This window comes from Arachis duranensis, chromosome 4 (assembly GCF_000817695.3).
Source record: "Arachis duranensis cultivar V14167 chromosome 4, aradu.V14167.gnm2.J7QH, whole genome shotgun sequence".
NCBI classification, from domain to species: Eukaryota; Viridiplantae; Streptophyta; class Magnoliopsida; order Fabales; family Fabaceae; genus Arachis; species Arachis duranensis.
Genome location: NC_029775.3, coordinates 9,801,682 through 9,827,614, shown reverse-complemented (window position 1 = coordinate 9,827,614; position 25,933 = coordinate 9,801,682). Strand labels below are relative to the sequence as shown.

General features: G+C 36.0%; 1 protein-coding gene and 1 pseudogene across 1 annotated transcript; both read left to right on the top strand.

The window, feature by feature from the left end:
* LOC107483207 (alpha-glucosidase-like) overlaps positions 1-5,913 on the top strand; it is a 6,684-nt pseudogene extending 771 nt beyond the window's left edge.
* A 12,043-nt stretch (positions 5,914-17,956) lies between these two features.
* LOC107483260 (alpha-glucosidase) lies at positions 17,957-21,844 on the top strand. Its single transcript, XM_016103890.3, has 5 exons — positions 17,957-18,234; positions 18,537-19,246; positions 19,572-19,802; positions 19,901-20,547; positions 20,762-21,844. The coding sequence occupies exons 1-5, from the start codon at positions 17,972-17,974 to the stop codon at positions 21,623-21,625; spliced, it is 2,715 nt and encodes a 904-aa protein (XP_015959376.1). The 5' UTR covers positions 17,957-17,971; the 3' UTR covers positions 21,626-21,844.
* Positions 21,845-25,933: the final 4,089 nt, after the last annotated feature.

The following is a 25,933-nucleotide window of genomic DNA, read 5'->3' as shown; positions in this document are numbered from 1 at the left end:
TGGTGAGCACACCAAGGGCTCCTTCAAGCTGCAGCCAAACCAAACATTAACAATGTGGAATATGGACAATGGTGCCAACCTTGACTTGAACCTTTATGGCTTCCACCCTTTTTACTTGGACATGAGGAAAGGCTCCATGGATGGGAGGGTTAAGGCTGGGGCTACACATGGGGTCTTGCTGCTAAATAGCAATGGGATGGATGTTGTGTATGATGGTGACCGCATAACTTATAAAGTGATTGGTGGAGTTTTTGATCTTTACATTTTTGCCGGATCGTCGCCGGAGCAAGTAATGGAGCAGTACACTGAACTCATTGGAAGGCCTGCTCCAATGCCTTATTGGTCTTTTGGTAAGAAAATCTTAATTAGTACCATGTATTCTTATAGCAAAGTTGATAAAGCATCACAATATTTTTTTGTCCAAGAAAAGACTGTGGATCCCAACTTTACATGCTAATCCAAAAGAATTCTCTCTTTTGTGAAAGGTTTTCATCAATGTAGATATGGCTACAAGGATGTGAGTGATCTTGAAAATGTGGTTGCCAACTATGCAAAAGCAAATATACCCCTTGAAGTTATGTGGACAGATATTGATTCAATGGATGCATATAAGGATTTCACACTTGATCCTATAAATTTCCCATTGGATAAGATGAGAAAATTTGTTGACACCCTTCATCAAAATGGCCAGAAATATGTTTCCATCTTAGATCCTGGTACCTAATTCCAACACCAAGCAACCTCTTTTAACCAATCCACAAACATATTACAGCAGTTATTGATTTGAAGCTAATTTTTCAAACAGGTATCAGTGTAAATACTTCATATGCAACTTATGTCAGAGGCTTGGAGGCTGATATCTATATAAAGAGAAATGGAGTCAATTACCTTGGTCAAGTTTGGCCTGGACCAGTTTACTTCCCTGATTTCTTGAATCCAAGAAGCCAAAAATTTTGGGGTAATGAAATCAAATTATTTAGGGAGCTTCTCCCATTTGATGGTCTCTGGCTTGATATGAATGAGATAGCTAATTTCAACACTTCTCCTCCTAATCCATCTTCCAATCTTGATAACCCTCCCTACATAATCAATGATTCTGGAACTCAAAAACCAATCAATACCAGAACAATACCAGCAACATCTTCACACTATGGTAATATTACTGAGTATGATGCTCATAATTTGTATGGACTCTTACAAAGCAAAGCAACTTACAAGGCTTTAAAGGATATAACTGGTAAAAGGCCATTCATTCTCAGTAGATCAACTTTTGTAAGCTCTGGTAGGTATGCAGCTCACTGGACAGGAGATAACGCGGCGACTTGGAACGATTTGGCATACTCAGTCCCTTCTATATTAAATTTTGGAATATTCGGAATTCCAATGGTTGGAGCAGATATATGTGGTTTTGGACCAAACACAACCGAAGAACTTTGCAGGCGTTGGATCCAATTAGGAGCATTTTACCCCTTTGCAAGAGATCATTCAGATAAATCTTCAACCAGGCAAGAGCTTTATCTTTGGGATTCAGTTGCCTCATCAGCAAGGAAAGTGCTCGGCCTGCGCTATCGCCTCCTCCCTTACCTTTACACACTAATGTATGAATCACACACAAAAGGGACACCAATTGCAAGACCCCTTTTCTTTTCATTCCCTGAGGATGTCACCACATATGACATAAATTCACAGTTTCTACTTGGCAAAGGGATTTTAGTCTCACCTGTGCTTGAATCTGGAGCTGTAACTGTCAATGCATACTTCCCTGCAGGAAACTGGTTTGATCTCTTCAACGTGTCGAATTCAGTGAGTGCTGAATCAGGAAAGTATGTTACTCTTGATGCTCCATCTGATCACATTAATGTGCATGTTGGTGAAGGTAACATTTTGGTCATGCAAGGAGAGGCAATGACAACTGAAGCCGCCCGGAAGACTGTGTTTCATCTTGTGGTGGTTGTTAGCCGCAGCCAAACTAGCTATGGACAAGTTTATTTGGATGATGGAGAAACACTTGAAATATCAGGAGAGAATGAAGAGTGGACATTGGTCAGATTTTATGCTGTTTTACATAACAATGGTGTTTTTATTACATCTGATATAGTCAATGCAAGATTTGCTCTGGACCAAAGGTTGATCATTGAAAAGATCACATTCTTGGGGATACCAAAGAACAAGAGATTAAGTAAAGTGAATTTGGCAAGTAATGAATTGAATATTGAGAATGGAATTGTGCAGACACATGCTGATAACTTGTCACAGTTTATTAGTATAGAAGTTTCAGCATTGTCACAGCTTATTGGAGAGAAATTTGAGCTAGAAATTGAAATGACTATGGTTTAAAAAGCAGGTTTTTACTATGAAAGAATCTATCTTCTTCTTGTTGATAGGATTTCTTCATAGTTCTGTCTTATAATTAGATGATCTTTCAGCAACTACATTCAAAGCTCTCTCCATATATAATATACTTCTCTGTGAAGTAGTTTAAAAGAGTCAAACATGTAGAATTTCTTTATTACTTATGGTTGGAAAATTGAGAAATGACTATTTTAAGATAATAATATTTCAGATTATTTATCAAAGATTATTTTTTGTTGACAGAAATACCTATTTTTTTAGCAAATGAATCAGAAGTATGGCATGCACTTTTTTTTTATTTTGGCTAAAGAATTTATATATCGAAGAGTCATGGATATGTATATATCATAAAATGGCTTGGAAAGTGTAATCTAGGCGTATATGAAACATGTAATTCAATGGGGGGCGAAAAGCTTTTTTAGTAGAGATCAAAAGCCTTAATGAATTTAAGCATTTATCTATCTATCTATCTATCTATATTGTTGAGCTTAGTTTGATTTTGAGTAACATTATGATGACAAACATTTAATTGGGTTGAAAGCCCAATAGTATTTAATATGTGCTTTATTGTGGCAGACCCAAATATACTAGTTTATGATGCATCAGCCCATCACAGCAAACAGAAAAGCAGCTCACATTGTTCCTTAGTGCAGTAACCAAGTCCAACAATTCCTCATAGCACCGTTTAGCAACATTAAATGATTATGCATATATTTGCTAAAAGCAATATAAGGACAACTGTATTCATGCAAGGACAAGTGTGGCTCTGTGAAAGCAAGCAAGGACACAAAGGGCACACACACTAATCCAAGGACATCAGCAAAGCACTGCTGTGGATCGTGGTTATGCAAAACACAAACTTGCATAGAGCAGCAGCAAGAAAATGGAGCAGAATGGAAAAGAAGAACATGTTAAGGAAGAAAGAAACACCAAGGACAGCAGAGGTAGTGGTGGAGCTCCTCGGACAGCAGGGGAGGTGGAGCAGGATGAAGAAAGAACTACATGCCATCATGGACCACTCCAACGGGCAGCAAGGAAAAGAAAAGAGGATGAAGCTACAATGAAGCCTAGCTGGAGATATATAACAAGCCTCACTTCAACTTTTCAAGACAAGGAAGAGAGCACACACATTCAGAGCACCATCTCTAACATAGAGCTGGAATCTCTTTCTTCTACTCAAGCTTAATTCTGATTTAATATTATGGCTGTCTTACGTTATTTTCTGTTTTGAAAAAGGCAATTGTGTGAGGATCAAAAGCCAAGAGAGAAAAGGCAAGAGTGATGCAAAATAGCCACCGATTTCTGATGTAATTTGGGTTTATGAACTAGGATTAGTTCCTCTTGCCAAGTTGGGTTAGCACTTGGTGAGAATTGAATGTGTGTAGATTCTCCTTCCAAGTTGGGATAGCACTTTGGGGTTGCTAAGCTTATGTGTATAAAGCTTAGGGATAGATACTAGTTGGATTAGGAATTAATTCAATAGTATTGGTGAATGTAATCTGAGAATTATAGTGAAATTCCACCATGGTTTGTGGTGGAGACTAGATGTAGGATTCATGGCACTAAGAATCCGAACCAGGATACATGCTGGCCCCCTTCTCCTCTTCTCTCTTCTTTTAATGTTCTGCGTATGAGACTATTTCAAATAATCTCCTGCAACTCGAGCAACAGCAAAAACAGAACTAGAAACTTTGAGTTTTAACCAACTTGATTCAACCCCCCCTTCTCAAGTTCAACTAGAACCATCAATTGGTATCAAGAGCAAGGTCTCAAGAAGGCAAGCTTCACAGCTTGGAGTAAAGATCCATGGCCAACAACATGAATCCCAACATCGTGGCTTTCACTCTCACTGAAGGGCAGTCCAATAATAGACCTCCCTACTTCAATGGCAGCAACTACTCTTACTGGAAAGAGAGAATGAGAATCTTCGTGCAGTCGATTGACTACAACATCTGGAAGATCATTCTCAACGGCCCAGACGTTCCTACCAAATAGAATGCTGATGGAGAAGTTGTGGCAAAGAAGGACAACGAATGGACAGATGAAGAAAAGAAGAAGGTTGAACTCAATGCTAAGGCAATCAACCTGATGCACTGTGCAATCAGCTTTGAAGAGTTCATAAAAGTGTCAAGGTGTAAAACAGCGAAAGAAATCTGGGATAAGCTCAGACTCACTCATGAAGGCACTAAGAAAGTGAGGGAGACCAGAATTGACATGCTGATGAAGGAGTATGAAATGTTCAGTATGAAGGAAGATGAGAGCATCGATCAAATGTTCGAAAGGTTCTCGATAATCATCAACAATCTGGACGCCATGGGAAGAAGCTACTCTGAAGAAACCTTGGTAAGAAAGATTATGAGGAGTCTTACTAAGAAATGGGAAGTGAAAAGCACTGCCATCTCTGAAAGGAATGATTTGATCAAAATCACCTATGATGAGCTGAGAGGCAAGCTGCTGGCTTATGAAACCACTCACATGTCTCAAGACAAATATGACAAAAAGAAAAGTATAGCACTAAAATCAAGAATGACAGCCCAAGGAGAAGAATCTGATGACAGTTTCTCAGACGAAGAAATGGTGCTCTTTGCAAGAAAAATGAGAAGACTACTGAGATATAAAAACAAAGGCAAAGGAAGCTCTTCATCCAAAGATATCAAGAAAGATCAAGTCAAGTTCACATGCCATCACTGCAAGGAACCTGGTCACTTCAAGTCAGATTGCCCTCAACTTAAGAAAGGAGAAAAATCCAAGAAAGACAAAAAAAAGGTGATGATGGCAACATGGGAGGACTTGGAGAACGACATCAGCTCAGAAAGCTCAGATCAAGAAGCTCAAATATGTCTGATGGTAGATCATAATAATGAAGATGAGGTAGATCTCTATGACTTATCTATTGATGAACTGCACTACATTATTAAAGATATTTCTATAAACTCTAAGAAACTCTTAGATAAGTATGCTAAATGTAAGAAAGAAAATGAAGCTTTGAGGACAGAAAATGATCTTCTTTTGAAAAAGATTAAGGCAAATGAAACTAATAATGAAAAGTTTTTAGAAGAAGAAAACATTGCCTTGCGAACTGAATTAGAAAAATTCAAACTCAAGCATGAAGTTACTGCCTCCACTGATTTGATTTCTGAAAACAAAAAGCTGAATGAACAAATAAAAAGTTTGAATGAAGACTTAGCAAAGTTTGTTCAAGGTTCTCAAAATCTGAACAAACTGCTTGCTTGTCAAAGGTTTGGGTCTGAAAAATCTGGAATTGGTTTCATAGAGGAAAATAAATCAGTTTTCAAACCAAACTTTCAAAAATCTGAATCTTCCTCTTCCAAGTTTTTCAAACCAAAAGGATTCAGCAAACCCCAGAAATCAGTGGGCAAAAGTCAGTGCTACAAGTGCAATAGAAATGGTCATGATCCTCCTCAATGTTTCATCTTTCTTAGGTCCTTTGGTAATGATAGTAAGTTATATAAAGCTGTTCATGATTTTAATGCTCTTGGGCAACCAAGACGATTTCACATCAAAGGATCCAAATGGATTTGGATACCTAAGGTTAGTTGAAGAACATGCAGGTTTGCCTTGCATCCAAGAAGAAAATGGAAATGTGGTATCTTGATAGTGGATGTTCAAGGTATATGACCGGAAGGGATACTTTCTTCATTAAACTCAACAAGTATAATGGAGGATTTGTCACTTTTGGAGATAATGGTAAAGGTAAAATAATTGCCATTGGTAAGGTTGGCAAAGATTTTTCAACTTGCATTGATAGTGTCTTCTTAGTTGATGGGTTAAAGCATAATCTATTAAGCATAAGTCAACTGTGTGACCTTGGGTATGCTGTAACCTTTAGGAAATCTGATTGTAGAGTCATAAATGAGAAAACAGGGGCTGTTTTATTTGTTGCCAAAAGAAGTGACAATGTTTATGGTATCACTCTAGATGATCTAAAAGTTCAAAATGTAACTTGTTTCTCTTCAATGGAATCTGAAAAATGGATGTGGCATAAGAGGTTAGGACATGCTAGCATGTTCCAAATCTCTAAGCTTGTAAAGAGAGACTTAGTTAGAGGTATTCCTAATATAAAATTTGATAATGACATTATTTGTGATGCTTGTCAAATGGGTAAACAAATCAAAATCTCTTTCAAATCCAAGGAAGATGTCTCTACTAAGAAATCATTGGAATTGTTACATCTTGATCTGTTTGGACCAACTAGGACTCAAAGTCTTGGAGGAAAGAGTTATGGCATAGTAATTGTGGATGACTATACTAGATTTGGCTGGGTGTTCTTTCTTGCTCATAAACATGAGGCTTTTTCAGTTTTTGAGAAATTCAGCAAAAAGGTTCAAAATGAAAAAGTTTTAAAAATTATTTCAATTAGAAGTGATCATGGTAAAGAATTTGAAAATCAATTTTTTGAATCTTTTTGTGATGAACAAGGCATATCACATAACTTCTCTTGTCCAAGAACACCTCAACAAAATGGTGTTGTGGAAAGGAGAAATAGAAGTTTACAAGAAATGGCTAGAGCTATGTTATGTGAATATAAAATCCCCAAGTTCTTATGGGCTGAAGCTGTGAATATAGCTTGCTACGTTTTAAATAGAACCATCATTAAAAATTTTTTAAAGAAAACCCCATATGAACTTTGGAAAGGGAATCCTCCCAATCTTAGTTATTTTCATGTGTTTGGATGCAAGTGTTTCATTTTGAATATCAAAGAAAATTTAGGTAAATTTGACCCTAAAACACATGAAGGCATTTTTCTAGGTTATTCTACAAATAGCAAGGCCTATAGAGTCTATAACAAGAACTCCAAAACTGTTGAGGAAACCATGCATGTCACATTTTGTGAGTCTAACATTATTCCTAGTATTTGCATAGATGATAGTCTAGGTTTTGAAGCTGAATTTCCCAAGAACGATGAGCCAGTTCAACATAATTCTGATTCTCATGAAGCTGCACCTGCTAGCAACGAAAATCCCAATTCTGCAGGAGACAATTTGGAATTATCTCCTGTTGCTGCAGAAAATTCTGATGCAGAGGCCATTGTTGATCAAGAGGAACCTAAATCCTCAAACCAGTCAAGAAGACCAAGAGAATGGAGGTTTCTGAAAAACTATCCTGAAGAGTTCATAATAGGAAACCCATCCACTGGTAGAACTACTCGTTCATCTTTGAAAAGAGCCGAATCCAACAACATTGCTCTTTTATCAAAGATTGAACCTCAAAACATCCAAGAAGCTCTTGCTGATCCATCTTGGGTGTTGGCCATGAAGGAGGAATTGTTGCAATTTGAGAAGAATCAGGTCTGGTCATTGGTGCCTTATCCACATGGAAAGAAAGTCACCGGCACTAAATGGATTTTCAGAAACAAGCTGGGTGAAGATGGATCCATAGTCCGAAACAAAGCTAGATTGGTTGCTCAAGGATACGATCAAGAGGAAGGGATTGATTTCGATGAATCCTTTGCACCTGTAGCTCGAATGGAAGCCATCCGATTGCTCCTAGCTTATGCTGCTCATTGTGGTTTCAAGCTTTTCCAAATGGACGTAAAGTGTGCTTTTCTCAATGGTATAATAGATAGAGAGGCTTATGTGGCTCAACCACTTGGATTTGAAAACAAAACTTTTTCTAACCATGTTTTCAAACTAGCCAAAGCCTTGTATGGTTTAAGACAAGCTCCTAGAGCTTGGTATGAGAGGTTTAGTTCATTTTTATTGAAAAATAACTTTCAAAGAGGAGCCACTGACACAACTTTATTTATTAGAAATTATCATGATCATTTTATTCTTGTGCAAGTTTATGTTGATGATATCATATTTGGTTTGGCTAATGAAAATTTGTGTGCAGATTTTGCTAAGCTAATGACCAATGAATTTGATATGAGTATGATGGGAGAGCTCAATTTCTTTCTCGGCTTGCAAATCAAGCAAACTGCAGAAGGCATATTCATCCATCAAGAAAATTATGCGAAAGAACTTGTCAAGATGTTTGGGCTGGACTGTGCTAAGCCAATGGGAACCCCCATGCATCCTAATATCAAGCTTGATAAGGATGACCATGGTAGAGATGTTGATGAGACACGCTATAGAGGGAATGATTGGATCTTTGATGTATCTAACCTCCTCAAGGCCTGATATCATCCAAAGTGTTGGAGTTTGCTCACGGTTTCAATCAAAGCCTAAGGAATCCCATCTCTCAGCCGTCAAAAGGATCATTCGATATGTTCTTGGTACCACTAACTATGGTTTATGGTTTCCTAAGACTAATTATTTTCAATTAGTGGGTTTCTGTGATGCAGATTTTGCTGGGGATAGGATTGATAGAAGAAGCACAAGTGGCATGTGCTGCTTTCTTGGGAAATCCCTCATTGTTTGGTCTAGCAAGAAGCAAGCTACTGTGGCACTTTCAACAGCCGAAGCTAAGTATATTGCAGCCTCTTCTTGTTGTTCTCAATTATTATGGTTGAAAACTCAACTAGCTGACTATAAACTAAAAGTATCTAATATTCCATTATTTTGTGACAACATGAGTGCTATTAACATTTCCAAAAATCCTGTTTTGCACTCAAGAACAAAGCACATTGAAGTTCGTTTTCATTCTATTAGAGAACATGTGCAAAATGGAAATTTAGATATTCAGTTTGTTAATTCTGAAGGTCAGCTAGCAGATATTTTCACCAAACCCTTGATAGAGGAAAGGTTCTGCAAACTACGAACTGAACTGGGCATTCTTGCTTCATCTTTGTTTTCTTAATAACTCTGCTAATGAGATTTTTTGTGTTTTGTCTCATAAATCGCGATGAGATTTTTTTTTGGCAGATGATGAGTAAACCTCTTTAAGCTACTAAACTCAAATCTAAATGATGGACTTCAAGTGCTGACGCAGTCTCTGGATACATGGGCTTTTTTCTTTATTGAAAATTTTGGGGTTTCTTCATTATTTTTTACAAATTTTGTTTAAGCTTTTATGAAAAGTGGGCTTTCGAAATGTTTTGGGCTTAACTTCAAATTCATTCTTTTGGACCCTTGAACTTACTTCCAATTTTTTTTGTCTAAATTTTTTTTGGAATTTGTATTACATCTCATTAGGGCTTTAATTTTTGAATTGCATCCTTATCAAGTTTCATCCTTTACTTGATTCTCACTTCACTTCCAAACGTACGAAGGTTACAGCTGTAACTTTCAAAACGTTTTCCAAAGATTGGATTTTTTTTTTCAAGGTGCAACCTTTACACTTCTCAATCCTATAATAACTCCCCACTACATGCATCCATTCACACTACTATCTCCACTCCTACATCTTCTTCAACCTGTGCTCTATAAAATGGCTCGAAAGAAGAGAGCTGCTCGCAAAGGCTCCCACAGTGGCATCCACCGTTCTGATCACACACACTCCTCTCCCTCTCATTCCCCCACTCATTCCTCACCGTCTCCACCACCAAACCCGTCTACTGATATGGCACGAACCAAGACCACTGCTCGCCGCCCTGGCGTTGCTCCTCGCCCTTCACCTCATCCTCCAACCAACTCTCAACCAAGTTTATCCAACCCAGCTCTTCCAGAGGAAAGAGGCCTCTTCACAAAGACGAAGAGACTTGCCCTACTCAGACTCGCCATACCCGTGGTACAGTCATCGACTTTCCTCTTCGTTCTGTCTCTGAACCCAAACTGTCAAACCCCATAGCTTACAAGTCTTTCTATGCTGATTTTTCCCATGAGTCTTTTGATCGTCGTCACTATTAATCTCTCATGAACTATCTGTTTTTCTGCAAAGATGTGAACGAGCGTAAACTCTGTCCCTCTAAGCTTGTCAATCTAGACAAACTCCGTAGGAAAGGTCTGAACTTTACTCCACTGTTTGTATATCAAGGTTGGACATCCATACTGTCCATCAAAGAGAAAATTTACCCTGACTTGGTCAAGTAGTTCTATAGCAACATGTCCTACAAAGAAGGGAGAATCGCTTCTTTTGTTAAAGGCAAAGTGATTATTCTTGACAAATATCACTTAGGCAAAGCCTTAGACTACCAGGATAGAGGACCTGATGTCTACACCTCTGGTAAGTGGGATGATACGCTCAATGTCTCTTACTTTGATGCCCTAAGCACTGTCTGCATCAATATCCCTCTCATGGAAGGTAACACTCCTACTCACAAGTCTCTTGGTCCTGTCTGTGCCCAGCTACATCGGATTGTAAATCACATAATCTTACCTCAGAGCGGCTCTTTTCAACGTGTTTCATTTTGTGACACACTGGTTTTGTATGCATTGCTTTCAAAAACCCCCCATTTCCTTTGCTTACTTGCTTGTAAGACATATGTATGCTTGTGTTAGTACCAAAAATGCGTTACCCTATGGCATGCTTCTTACAAAAATTTTTCAATATTACAATGTTGATTTTGGGGCTGAAATAGCAAAAGATTGTAACTCATATATCAAAGGGGTGGTGCAGTAAAGAAAACAGCTCCCAGGCGTCAACGAACTGATGATAGCACCGATGTTCCCTCTGTTGATGAGGATCCTCTGATTCCTCCATCCACCTCAACCACAGCCCAGACCATGACGCGCATCATGAAGAATGTCCTTGAAGAATTCCTCAATCTAACAGATCTTCTTCTCCATCATGGAGCTGAGCGGAAAAGGGTCCAAGTTCTGGAGGAAAATGCTTTCAAAAAGACCAAAGGAAGGATTCGGATTTTGAGAGACTTTGTCAAGGATGTAGAGGTTGGGAACACATCTTCTGACAATGAGGGGGAGGACGATGGAACCTCTGATGAATCCAACTCTGGTGCCTAGCTCATTTTATCTCATCTGTGATTATGACTCAGTTTCCTTTTGAACTTGTTTAATATTTTGGATGACTGTAACAGACTTAAACCACTCTGCTACTTGGACTATATGCACTGGCCACTAACAAATTTTGTGCAGGTTTTTTCCTTTCCTCCCTTGATGACAAAAGGGGGAGAAAAGAAAAGGAATGTTAGTTTTGGCTTAAGGATTATTAGTTAAGAACAATGTTTAGTGGTGCTATGATTTATTCTGTGTTGTGCATAGTGGTAATTGCTCTGCTCTGTGCTTTCATTACTGTAATATACTGCTTGGAAATATTGGTCTTTATTTTTTTTAAGCTTTGTTCAGGATGAAAGTCATGATTAAGGGGGAGCAATGCTAGCATTCAGGGGGAGCAACTCACAATCCGAATGCCATCAATGGGAAGTGTTCTTAACTCATTTAAATTTGTTTTTAATTTCCCTATTTTATCATGTTTGTCATCAAGGGGGAGATTGTTGAGCTTAGTTTGATTTTGGGTAACATTATGATGACAAACATTTAATTGGGTTGAAAGCCCAATAGTGTTTAATATGTGCTTTATTGTGGCAGGCCCAAATATACTAGCTTATGATGCATCAGCCCATCACAGCAAACAGAAAAGCAGCTCACATTGTTCTTTAGTGCAGTAACCAAGTCCAACAATTCCTCATAGCACCGTTTAGAAACATTAAATGATTATGCATATATTTGCTAAAAGCAATATAAGGACAGCTGTATTCATGCAAGGACAAGTGTGGCTCTGTGAAAGCAAGCAAGGATACAAAGGGCACACACACTAACCCAAGGACATCAGCAAAGCACTGTTGTGGATCGTGGTTATGCAAAACACAAACTTGCATAGAGCAGCAACAAGAAAATGGAGCAGAATGAAAAAGAGGAACATGTTAAGGAAGAAAGAAACACCAAGGACAGCAGAGGTAGTGGTGGAGCTCCTCGAACAGCAGGGGAGGTGGAGCAGGATGAAGAAAGAACTGCATGCCATCATGGACCACTCCAACGGGCAGCAAAGAAAAGCAAAGAGGATGAAGCTACAATGAAGCCTAGCTGGATATATATAACAAGCCTCACTTCAACTTTTCAAGACAAGGAAGAGAGCACACACATTCAGAGCACCATCTCTAACATAGAGTTGGAATCTCTTTCTTCTACTCAAGCTTAATTCTGATTTAATGTTATGGCTGTCTTGCATTATTTTCTGTTTTGAAAAAGGCAATTATGTGAGGATCAAAAGTCAAGAGAGAAAAGGCAAAAGTGATGCAAAATAGCCACTGATTTTCGATGTAATTTGGGTTTATGAACTAGGATTAGTTTCCCTTGCCAAGTTGGGTTAGCACTTGGTGAGAATTGAATCTGTGTAGATTCCCCTTCCAAGTTGGGATAGCACTTTGGGGTTGCTAAGTTTAGGTGTATAAAGCTTAGGAGTAGATACTAGTTGGATTAGGAATTAATTTAATAGTATTGGTGAATGTAATCTGAGAATTATAGTGAAATTCCACCATGGTTTGTGGTGGAGACTGGATGTAGGATTCATGGCACTAAGAATCCGAACCAGTCAACCAGGATACATGCTGGCCCCCTTCTCCTCTTCTCTCTTCTTTTAATGTTCTGCGTATGAGACTATTTCAAATAATCTCCTGCAACTCGAGCAACAGCAAAAACAGAACTAAAAATTTTGAGTTTTAACCAACTTGTTTCAACCCCCTTCTCAAGTTCAACTAGAATCATCATATATAAAAATTGATACCAAAATCATACTATATTCAAATAATGACATATAGATTCTTTAGAATTTTGCCATGTCAGTATATTAGTATAAATGTAATTCTATTATAAAATTAAATATATTTTTTCTTTCAACCTTAATGTCAATTCTTTATAACGGTTTTTATAATAATTAGCAAGATAATTCTTGCAATTAAAATCTTCTTTTATTAATATCAAATGTCCTCTTTATTATTCAATTTATATTTTATAACGGTTCTCACAATAATTAACAAAAAAAATTTATGTAAAATATTACATGTGTTGGATCTTAAATTATAGATTAAAAGATCTTCAATCTTTCTTAGAGACACATGAAAGAAGTTGGTTATTCATTAGTTTTATAATTGTATTTTTGTTAAAATAATTTATGGAAGATGAGCATGCTAAAAATGTTTCAAAAAATAAAAACTAATAAAAGGTTTATACTATAGTTAAAAGGCGTCAAACTACTCTTATATAGTTTATTTTACAGGAAAGAAATATATTATTTTTAATTTCTAATTTTAGACTTTCACAATCAATTTTATACCTAATTGTTGGGTTTGAAAAACTTAATTTATTATGATGCATAATTAAAAATTTTAATTAAAAAAATTATTAATTTAATTTTTGCTTTCAATTGTTTGTTTAATAATTTTGTTTAGTGTGTAGATTTTGATTATTAGGCCAAAAGTCACATAAATTTAATATTATGAAAAAATATTCGGCCTTTGTATAAAAATAATTCTAAGCAAAGTGGCTAAATTATTTTAATACATAAACAAATATTTATTAGACCAGAAAATCAATGTGCAGCTCAAAACAATTTGTTTAGAGACCAACAATCTCTTGGGCCAAAATTGAAAAGAGAAGGAAAGGAAAGAGAAGCGGTCGGCCGGTTTGACCGGAATAATCGGGAACCGGCCAGTTAACCGGTCCGGTCAACGCCTAAAACCGACCTGCAAAAACCAGTGAAAAAATCGGTCGAACCGGTGGTTAACCGGTGAACCGAACGAACCGGCCGGTTTTTTGAAGCCCGGTTCTCTCCCTTCAACACCAAACGGCGTCGTTTTGTTTTTTTTTTTTAAAAAAAACGCGTATCCCAAATGCCCCCCAATCCCCTTTCCCTTCTCTCACTCTCAGTGTCACCAACGTACCAAAATCAAAATCCCTAATTCAAAGGTTCTTTGGAGAGCAGCAAAGAATGAGGCTTGTCGGAGCATGGCAGCGGCGGAGGAAGGAGGCGGTGGAGCTGTGGTTGATGTGCATGGCTTCCCGAGCTTCTCTGCTTCTCTCTTCTCTCTTCTCTCTCACTCTCAGTCTCACCAAAATGGCAAAATCCCCCAATCTATCTCGCTCTTAGTCTCAGACGTCGCCAATCTTCTCTGTCGTCCCCGTCGTCGGCTGCCTCTTTCTCGTCATCAAAAACGCCTCTGTATCCGAGACATCTCTCCTCTGTCTGGGTCGAAGGTCGCCATCGCGAATCGAGGTTGAAGGCCACCATCGCGGGTCGAAGCATCACTGTGTTGGCGTCGTCTGGTCATCGGCTTGGCGTCGTCGTGGTCGTCAGCTTGTTGTCGGCACCAAACTGTCACCGTCACCAAAGCCTGGGTTGACGTCTGGCTCTGACAGTCTGACCTTCTATGCTCTCGGCCTCTCCCGCGGTGAGTACTCAGTAGTCAGTACTTCAATCTTTTCCTTCTTTCAATTAATTTCGTTTATTTGGTGATAAAACTGTATGAATTGGACAGATCTGAGTTCATGGTTCTTATTTTGTTTTTCAAATCTTTTCCTTCTTCTGAGTTCTTGTTCATGGGTTCTTGTTCTATTTTTTAATTAATTTTTTATTTTGTTAATTATTCTTGTTTTGTTTTTCAATTTTGTTTATTTTGAATTTCGGTATATAAATTCAATTCTGCTATGTTGGATTTGGCTATATTGAGTTTTGTTTATTTCTGCTCTGTTGAATACTGCTCTGTTGAATTTTGGGGTTTAAAATTTAAATTCATTCTGCTTTGTTAATTATGTTGAATGAATGTCGTATGAGTTATATGGATTGATATATTTTTCTGGATTCTAGATTGCTGTCATTTTGAATTTAGATGGAACAGCCACAAAATGATAAGCAACTACAACATAATTCTGTGGGCATCTTCAAGGCTAGAAATTATGGAATTAGCCCTCTCTAGTTGCTTGTTGAGAACTATTGTATTTTGATTGACTTCATTTAGTGATTTTGTTCAGGTTCACTTTTCTTTTCAACAATCAATATTTAGTCATTGACTGTAACTGTATTTAATTTGTGTAAATTTGTGTTTGTAAATTGTAGTTACCGATTAGAAATTTTTATTTTTGAAGATAGAACAACTAGATAGTGATCAGGAATTACATATATTAATTTTTAATAATTTTATTTAATATTTAATTAAACCGGTTGAACCTCGGTCGGACCATTGAACCAGTGAACCAGTTGCCTTACCGGTTCATTGACCGGTCCGGTTCTCGCAACCTTGATAGCATAGAATTCAAATTTTAATTAAATTAAATGCATGCATTGGTTAATGAAACACAAAATTCAATTTGATTAATTGTCCATATAGGTAACGAAAGTCCACTATCTAATATCATTTAATTTTTCATTCAATGCTTTGTTTTCTTTTCTCTTTTCTCTCTCTTGTTTTTGGTTGTTACTTTCATCAGAGAAAGAAGATTGAAGAAGTTATAAGAGAAATCACAGTGAAACTATGAAGAAGAAAAAGGCTAAGTTGATGATGGCCTTTGCAAAAGAAAGATCTAACACATGGCGTGGCTAAAATCTTTGCCTTTGAAGGGAAGATTTCAAGCAGAAACTTCAAGATCTTCATGCCAAAAATATAAAGGATCGGTCTCGGTTAGAGAGAAAAATCTCTGTGGCAAAAGCTCAGTTCCATTTTTGTTCATCCAAGAGAGAAAGTAGCTATTGGAGCTACGAAGAGGAAGAAGCAAATATGGAAAGGAATGAACTGTCAAGAATAAGAGAATCATCAAGGGTTGAAATTTATTCTTGTGGCCAAAGTCAAGATAGAAGGCTCAGATTGAAGAAGCTTGATGAGAAGGGTTGAGAAAGGTGCATGCATGTTGATTTTAGCTTTGGTTTTTCCTCTCTCTTCTATGTCCGAACCGGCAATGTGTTAGAGAAGATGCTGATGACTTGGTTGAACCGGTTTCAACAAGCTTCACCTTCTATAATAAGGTGAACGGCCAAGGTTTGAGACAAAGAGAGAAAGTACAGAATTCTCATAGCTACTCTAAGCTTATAGAGTTCTTCTCCTTCAATGGGTTTTAGTTTTGTCTGTCTAAATCTCATGGTGAAAAAAAAAACGAGTGAGATTTGTAAAAAAAAAAATTAGTGAGAGAAAAAAGGCAAAGAGAGCAAAATTAAAGAAAAAGCCATAGATGTCTAAGAGTTCTTTTGTACATCTGTGTTGTGTTTCATGATCCTGTGAGGATTCTCTTACAAGTTGGGTTAGCATTTTACAGTTAAAAGTTTGGTAGGTGTCCAAGTCAAGTTCATATTTGGGGATAGAATCTGAATTTGTTCCATATAGGAATGGGTAGTTCCTAGGGAAGAATTGGTGTATGTTATCTGTTGATTATAGTGAAATTCCGTTACTATTGTGATGGAGACTAGATGTAGGTTGCATTGCACTTAACAGCTGAACTAGGATACTTATGGGTATGATTCTCTCTTTCTCTTCTACTCCTATTTTGTTTCTGTTGTACTGGAGATAAAATTAAAAAATATCTCCTAACTGATTACGAGACAAAAAAAAATATTTCTTAACTTGTTACGAGACAAAAAGCAGAAATATCTTCTAAAACTATTTTAAAAAACAGCAAGTAATAAAAAGTAAAAGGCTAAAATTCAACCCCCTACTTTTACTAATAATCCAATACTTTTTTATAGTATTATAAAACACACAAATAACTATAATAATATTATATAAAATTATAACTTGTGTTCGATCTTTACAACATTTATTTTTGAATCGATTCAAGTTAACGTAGTTATTCAATGTTATTTTATTTCATTTAAATACTTATATTTAAATCTTATCCAATAAAAAATATAATTTATTTATACTTATTAAAATAGTTGATAATATAGATATAAAAAATTTTAATTTTAAAACATAAATTAGTAAAGATAATTTTAGAGATTATACAATAACCACCTTGCATAAAATCTTGAAATGTTTACGACTTATATTTTCATATAATTAAACTTCCATCATTTCAAGAAATATACTTTTCAAAAAAGTTATTTATCATTTGTATTCATATTTATGTATTTAAAATTATTTTTATAAAATTTATTAATCACTTTTATTATTTATTTAAATCTGCGCAACACACGAATCACGTTCTAGTTATAACATAGAGAGTAATATTTTATACAAAAAAATTTATCGAAATTCTATTCTATTTTTATCTCTATCAAAATATTTTTTCGTCTTATGAAGTGTCTTTATTCACATGTTAGTATTTTACTTTTTTAATTTATATTTGTCCGTTTAAAAAATAAATTCTATTTTTCTTTTTATGTATAAATTCGACACACTATATTTTTAATGGTTAATTTGAATATTTCAACTCTTTTTTTTCTTTTTCCTTTTTTGTTCTATATTCATTTTAAAATCAATGAAAGTTAATTGAATATAAACAATTTCACTATATTTAAAATGCCCATAAATAATAATAATAATGCTAATTTTTATTTTCTTTTGCATGAAAATATTAAAATCCTATACTTTAAAATGGAAATAGAAATTTTATATATGTGAGATAACTTATTTCAAAAACAAATTAAAATTCCTTGGGAAAAAAAAGGCACTAAAATCAAAGGAACAGAAAGTGCAAGCAGGATGATAGACAATGCAGAAGGAAGGTACTTGTACCAATAGAGATCTAACAATTGTTGAGAATCCCAAGAATAGAAATATTACAAATGATATTTTCAAACATTGACATCAGCATTCTAGACTTATTTTATTCATTCCATGACTGAACTATTGTCCTTCTACAAAAGAGAAAAGTCCCTCACACTCAACACACTCACTATGCTTCCCTTGTTATTGTTCTTGTGCATCATATTTAGGCATGGAGTTGAAGCTTCCACACCAACAGAAGTAGTTGGATATGGCTACACCATCTCAAGTGTGGCCAGTGATCACTTTGGGAAGTCGTTGACTGCTACTCTTAGCCTCATCAAATCTTCTTCTCTCCATGGACCTGACATCCCACAACTCAAACTCTCTGCCAGGTAACAACACCACCACTTTGAATCATTAGTGTGATCTTTTCAGTGACTATTAGAAAATTAAATAATTAAACACTATGATATCTTTACTGTTATAGCAGGTCATTATACTAATGAATTATCAATTCGGTATTCACTGTTCACTATCCAATACATACTGAAGTAATAATATTAATACACACAGCAAAATATGATGCAAAATTTGAAGTTGATATAGCTTGCATCATACACGATTCCTATTCACTGCATCATACAAACTGAAGTGTATATAGCATGAAAATTTTGGTTATTTCTGAATTTTGCAGTTTTGAGAACAAGGATAGGCTAAGAGTAACAATAACAGACTCTACCCACCAAAGATGGGAGATCCCAGAAGAAGTGATTCCTAGAGGTTCCTATTACCCTCACTGCTCTCTCAGCACCAAACAATTCCCTTCTAAACAAGAAGTAAAACTATCTCTGACAACAGCAAACTCAGACCTCATATTCAGCCTCCACAACACCACCCCATTTGGCTTCACTATCTCGCGCAAGTCCTCCAAGGACATCCTCTTTGATACCTCACCAGACCCTTCCAACCCTTCAACTTTCATTGTGTTCAAGGACCAGTATCTTCAGCTATCTTCCTCACTCCCAAGTGAAAGAGCCTCCCTTTACGGTTTTGGTGAGCACACAAAGAGTTCCTTCAAGTTGCAACCAAACCAGACCCTCACACTATGGAATGCAGATATTGCTAGTTTCAACCTTGACTTGAACCTTTATGGCTCTCACCCTTTTTACATGGATGTAAGGAAAGGGTCTAAAGATGGAAGAGTGAAGTCTGGGAGCACACATGGGGTGTTGCTGCTAAATAGCAATGGGATGGATGTTGTATATGGTGGCGACCGTATAACTTACAAGGTGATTGGTGGATTGTTTGATCTTTACTTTTTTGCTGGATCATCGCCCGAGCTGGTGATGGAGCAGTACACTGAACTCATTGGAAGACCTGCTCCTATGCCTTATTGGTCTTTTGGTAAGACTACTTATATAGCATGATAATCTATTCTACCTAGTTATGATACATATAATGATATTGATGTTGCTCACATATTTTGATAATGATGATGAACCCTGCTGCTCTATTCAGTTGGACAAATTCATTCACTTCCACATTTCACTAAATAGTAAATACACGTTGGGTTATTACCATGTGTACTTCATAAATTTTCCTTTCACTTGTTCACAGACATTTAAGTTCTAATCAGTGTGTAAAAACTATTGGTCTTATCTTGCTGATCTATTATTTGTATCAGTGATTCCTATGCTTATCCACATCTTCATTATTTCTGTTCTGAAAGGTTTTCATCAGTGTAGATGGGGCTACAAGAATGTAAGTGATCTCAAGGGTGTGGTTGCCAACTATGCAAAAGCAAACATACCCCTTGAAGTTATGTGGACAGATATCGATTACATGGATGCATATCAAGATTTCACCCTTGATCCTATCAACTTTCCACGGGATAAGATGAAAACATTTGTTGATACCCTTCACCAAAATGGCCAGAAATATGTGCTTATCTTGGATCCTGGTAACTAATCCAGTAATCCTCATACCATGCCATTTCTTTTGATAATAAAATAACATCCATGCATTAGTTATTGATCCAGGCTTTAATTTTGCAAAAAGGTATCCATGTGAATCAAACATATGCAACTTTTGTCAGAGGATTGGAGGATGATATATACATCAAGAGAAATGGAGTCAATTACCTTGGTCAAGTTTGGCCTGGACCAGTTTACTACCCTGATTTCTTGAATCCAAGCAGCCAAAAGTTTTGGGGTACAGAAGTCAAATTATTTAGAGAGCTTCTCCCATTTGACGGTATTTGGCTTGACATGAATGAGTTGTCTAATTTCATCACTTCTCCCCCGAATCCATCGTCTAGTCTTGACAACCCTCCCTATAAAATTAATAATTCCGGAGTTATGCAACAGATCAATTACAGAACAGTCCCGGCAACATCTTTACATTTTGGCAATATCACTGAATATGATTCCCATAATTTATATGGACTCTTAGAATCCAAAGCAACCAACAAGGTTTTAAAGGATATAAGTGGCAAAAGGCCATTCATTCTCAGTAGATCAACTTTTGTTAGTTCTGGCAAGTACACAGCTCACTGGACAGGAGATAATGCTGCCACATGGAATGATTTAGCATACTCAATCCCTTCTATTTTAAATTTTGGAATATTTGGAATTCCAATGGTTGGAGCAGATATATGTGGCTTTTCGGGAAATACAACTGAAGAACTTTGTAGGCGCTGGATCCAGGTAAAATTTCATCCTTAAGTATGGTAATTAGTATCGATTATTGATTCTTTTTTTCTGCTTTGTGAATGTTGTTTTCATATACTTGTATTAGTTTTGTATGCTTAGGTTACAAAAGTCACATGTAGAAACTAGTATCTTCTTTGTATAGTAGAAAACTTGGAAACTCATAACAAAACATATAGATATCAAATTATTTTCACTTTCCACAATGCAGCTGGGGGCTTTTTATCCCTTTACAAGAGATCATTCGGACAACACTTCCAATAGGCAAGAGCTATATCTTTGGGATTCAGTTGCTGAATCGGCTAGGAAAGTGCTCGGCCTGCGCTATTGCCTCCTCCCTTACCTTTACACACTAATGTATGAGGCACACACAAAAGGGACACCAATTGCAAGACCCCTTTTCTTTTCATTTCCTGAGGATGTCACAACATATGATATAAGTTCACAGTTTCTTCTAGGAAAAGGGGTTTTAGTGTCACCTGTACTAAAGCCGGGGGCTATAACGGTTGATGCATACTTCCCTGCAGGAAACTGGTTTGATCTCTTCAATTTCTCGAATTCAGTGAGTGCTGAATCAGGAAAATATGTTACCCTTGATGCTCCATCTGATCACATAAATGTGCATGTTGGTGAAGGTAACATCTTGGCCATGCAAGGAGAGGCATTGACAACAGAAGCCGCCCGGAAGACCCGATTTCATCTTGTGGTGGTTGTTAGTAGCAGCAAAACTAGCTATGGACAAGTTTATTTGGATGATGGGGAGACACTTGACATATCAGGACAGAATGAGCCATGGACATTGGTTAGTTTTTATGGTGCATTGCAGAAAAATAGTGTTTTTGTTGCATCTAATGTCACTAATGGAAGATTTGCCCTGGAACAAAGATGGATCATAGAAAAGGTCACTTTCTTGGGAATACCTAAGCATAAGAGAATAAGTTATATGAATGGAACAGGTTCACTGAAGATGGTTGTCAAGACTCACAATGATGACTCCTCACAGTTTGTTACTATACAAGTTTCAGAATTGTCACTGCTTATTGGAGAGGAATTTAAGCTTGAAATTGAAATATAAGGAACAAGGGAAATTAAAGTTGTTTTTTTCTTTTTATCTACTGAAGGAATGTTCTTGCTGTAGGTATTCCTCACAAATGTCATGTTCTGTAACAAAAATAAAGAATACTATCAACATGGCTGGGAATCTAAGTACTAAGAAACCATATCTGTATTAATACTGTGGTTGTATAGCGTGATTGGTTTGCTGTTTTAAATGATTTTATTGTGTTAGAGCTCATTCTGATTCACCAATCTGTTCCTAAACAAGAATGAAATTTCAAATTATTTATCAAAGATTATTCTGTACCAACAGAAGTAACTATATTTTGGGTAATGAATCAACACTTTGGGAGTGTTGGCTGAACTTTTTCCTACCATCAGCAACTAAATTTAAACATGCTAAAAGTCTAATTTTAATATAAAATGATTTTATACTCTTTAAAAGATTATAATAGATTTGTTAATTTGTACACTGGAAAGATTCTAAAATAGCGAAATACATCTCAAAGATTGTTTAGACAGGTCAGAACTGTTCTTTCCTTATTTAGGATTCTATTGGTCTGCATAAAATTGCAATCATACACTTTGTAATCCTCCAAATCTCGATGTATCAGCTTAAAAAATCTAAATTCATTACTACATATACAACTAAGTACACTTTCGACTTGCTTAAATAAACAATCTTTGGGGTGTATCAAGTTATTTTAAAACCTTTTAGGTGTACTTTAATCACCTTTATACTCTTTTTCGTATATACTTTTGTCTATTTTTACTCTATAATTTTTTTTATAAATAAAACCAAAGGAAGAGACAGACACAAGAAGATAGACTCATAGAAGTGCACAAAAAAGATACTTGTACCAATAGAGATTTAACAATTGTTGATAGCCTCATGAATAGAAATCATAGAAATTGTTGTGAAAATAATGGATGTCCATTTGAAATGATTATGACTTGGATAGCAGCACTGAGTGGAATATCACTTTTCGGTGATCACTAGATTTTGATTCACAAGTGATTTGGTTATGGAACTTTATGTATTGATGGTAGATGATTGCATTTGATTCTCCAGCCATTATGAATAGCCTTCTAATCTCAACCACCAACACAGTAATAAGCTGCAGAATGTTTCTTCCCGTGTTGTTGTGCACATGTTTTTGCCTCATATTTTGGCATGGTATTGAAGGTACTTTCCCATTAAGAGAAGAAGTAGTTGGATATGGCTACACCAGTGAAACACTAACGGCTAACAACCAAGTGAACCAATCAACTATCTACGATTAGTGAGAATTTCTTGTATAATCTGAAAGCAAATAAGTACGATTCTGGTTAAATTGTATTTGTGGACAAATTTTAGGCTTTCTTTCTCTTTTTTTTTTTGAAATTATTCCTTTGTTATTTGCACTATAAAAATGAATTATTCAGAGTGTTTATTCAATTTTTATAAGTTCAAGTTAAAATTCATTTTCTTTAACTTAATTCAAGATTTTGTATGTATAATTTTTTACAACAGTCATGCTACACATACAAGTCTTTTTGACTTACAAGTCCTACAAGTTGGGTCAAGCCCAACAAAGCACATGTGCCTTTTACTCCCCCCAATCGAGTGTAAAGACACGCGCGTCAGTTAATCGTTTCCAAAACGTGCTCATTATGAACGACTCTTTTTCTTCGTCAATCAAAACCACAACCATCGAGATTCAAGCCACATTCGAAACCAACACCCACTCTGAAGAAACTGTCAAACTCCTCGCCAAAAGTAGACGAAATCAGCAAGAAGACTTCCAAATCTCCATCAAAAAACACCAAAAAGAAAGAAGAAACATTATTCAAGGTACTGTTTGACTATTCTATTAGGTTTTTCAGATTTCTGTTTCTGATTTCGAATGTGAAGCATATATCGTCGTATTTCTCTTTCTGTTTCACTGTTCTTGGTTTAGATTTGATATTACTGTTCTGATGAAACTGTTCAAGTCGTTTACGCTATTTTACGTACTTCAAGTGAATGGTTTAACGTGTGTTTTCATCTGTTTTTGTGCATGATATGTGCAGTTTGCATGTTTTTTAAGTAAGTTTGTATAGACATAAATTCTGTATTGTATTTCAAGTGAAATCATTTTTTGGTGTAAATGGCTGATTTTTGGGTGTAAATCTCGAAATTCCAATGTGATTGGTGCTTCTAGTGGTATTTTGAACTTAAATATTATTCTGAACTAATATAATGTCATGGAATTAAAAAAAATAGAGGTGTATGGAACTGATATATATATATATATATTAAGAGTATTGAAGTGTAACTGGTGCTGTTGTACCTGTGCTTGACCTTGTAGTGTCAATATATGCATGTTTGGTTGACTTGAATATCATTTTGATTCATTTAATTTCGTATAATCAAAAAAATAATAAATGTGTAGAGGACTAGATTTGGGTGTATGAGGCTGGAATTTGGGTGTATGTGGCTGGTATTTGGGTGTATGTGTTTGTTACTTGCATGGTATTTTTATCTATTGACAGTATTTCTTATTCTTTACAGTAAAAATGACAACCAAGAGACAAGGTGAAAAAAATACAATGTAAGCACATATATCTTAGAACAATTCAATTATTCCTAATGTAAATATAAGTTATTTAAATGACTCTCATTTTACTTTGTTTACAGCAAACCAAAGACTTGAAATGTGCCACGAGAATATTGAGTAAAAAGTTTGAAATGATGAGCGAGCCAAAGAAAGCCATTGTTTGCGAATTAGGATTTGGTGGCCTCATGCACATCCCGCTAATGAATGTACCACACAAACTGTTAAAGGAGTTGGCTAACTCCTTTAATTTAGACAAAAGCAAACTGGACACAAGTTATGGTTCATTTAAAGTTAAACCCAAAATAATAGGGGCTGCCCTTGGCCTCAATGCATCAGGTAACTGATTACAGAAAACCTCTATACTTGCATTCTCTGTAATATATTCTTTGTAATATCTTATTTGAATATCATGTAATCAAGTAAAAAATTTAGGTGTATATGAGTGATATTTGGGGGCATTTCAAGTGATTTGGAGTGTAAATTGTTTTCTTTTTTATAGGAGATCTGGTTTCCGATAAAGTGAGTTATAAGAAACATTCTGAGGAGAACAAACTGATTTTTAGAAGGTTTCAGGGGAAGACATTAAAGAATCTAATCGATGGGATGATGAATATCAGTGTTGATAACGACCACGATCGCCTGACGTTCAAGAAGATTTTCATCCTCTATATTCAGATGGCGTTCTTGTTGCCAACTACGATAAACAAAGTATCTCCTGTGCACCTAACTCAAATTTTTCAGATGGACAAAATAACGGAGGGCAACTGGGGTGGCCATGTGCTCAATTTTATCATCAAAGGCATAACCAATTACCGTCTAAAAAAGAAAAAATCGATTGACGGCTGCCTCTATGCATTGATGATAGTGTATTTCCATCTATCAAAGCATACAGACAAGAAGGGAGAAGCAATCCCTGGACCTCCCTGGGTTAGCCACTAGAATAGAGAGCTGCTGGTTGCAAGAATGAGAGCAGAGATAGATGGTCATATGGTAACTGAACAGAATACCTTCTCTAATTTGGGTGTATTTTAATTATTTAGATGATGTAAACTAACGTTTCTGCTGTTTCAGGGCATCGTCAAGAAGGCGGAAACAAAAAAGAAGTTGATGGAATTGAAACAAAAAGAAAAGAAAGAAAAAATAAAAAAACAAAAAAGAAGAAAGCAAGTTCATCCGAGAGTGATCCATCGGAGAGTGAACTTGATTTTTCCTCTGAGTCTTCAGTCTGAAGAAGACTCAGAGGAACCAAGAAGGAAACAACCCACCAGAACAGCCAAAAAGTAAGTAATATTTTTTTGTGTATTTTGTCACTTTTAGGGTGTTTTTTACTAATGATTGTTTGCCTTCCAGAATGGAATCAAGAAAAAGGAAGCAGATTTTAGAGGATTCCACTTCAGAAAGTGAAAATGAATCCAATGATGAGTAAGATTCTGAAATTGCCATCGCTTTTTTTTTTTGTTTATTTTCAAAATTTGATGTATTAACAGAACATAGTGTTTCTTATTTAATTTCAGAAGTGAAGAATCGTCGCCAATTAGAAAACAAAAATCAAAGAAAAAAATTTAGACTTCCCACAAAAAGTATGTATTGCTTTTGAGAGTATTTTATCATCAATTTTGTTGTGTTTGTCTAATTCATATTTTTTTTATTTCGAGGACGCAATCCAAAAAGAGAAAGCACATTGTTGAGGATTCGTCTTCTGAAGAACAAATTCAATCCTATGATGGGTAAGATACTTTGTAAACCTA

Coding starts and splice junctions, on each gene's coding strand:
- LOC107483260 (XM_016103890.3), top strand. CDS start 17,972: ATGACTGAACTATTGTCCTTCTACAAAAGAGAAAAGTCCCTCACACTC. Junction 19,247..19,571: donor TATGCCTTATTGGTCTTTTG/GTAAGACTACTT, acceptor CTGTTCTGAAAG/GTTTTCATCAGTGTAGATGG. Junction 19,803..19,900: donor TGTGCTTATCTTGGATCCTG/GTAACTAATCCA, acceptor TTTTGCAAAAAG/GTATCCATGTGAATCAAACA.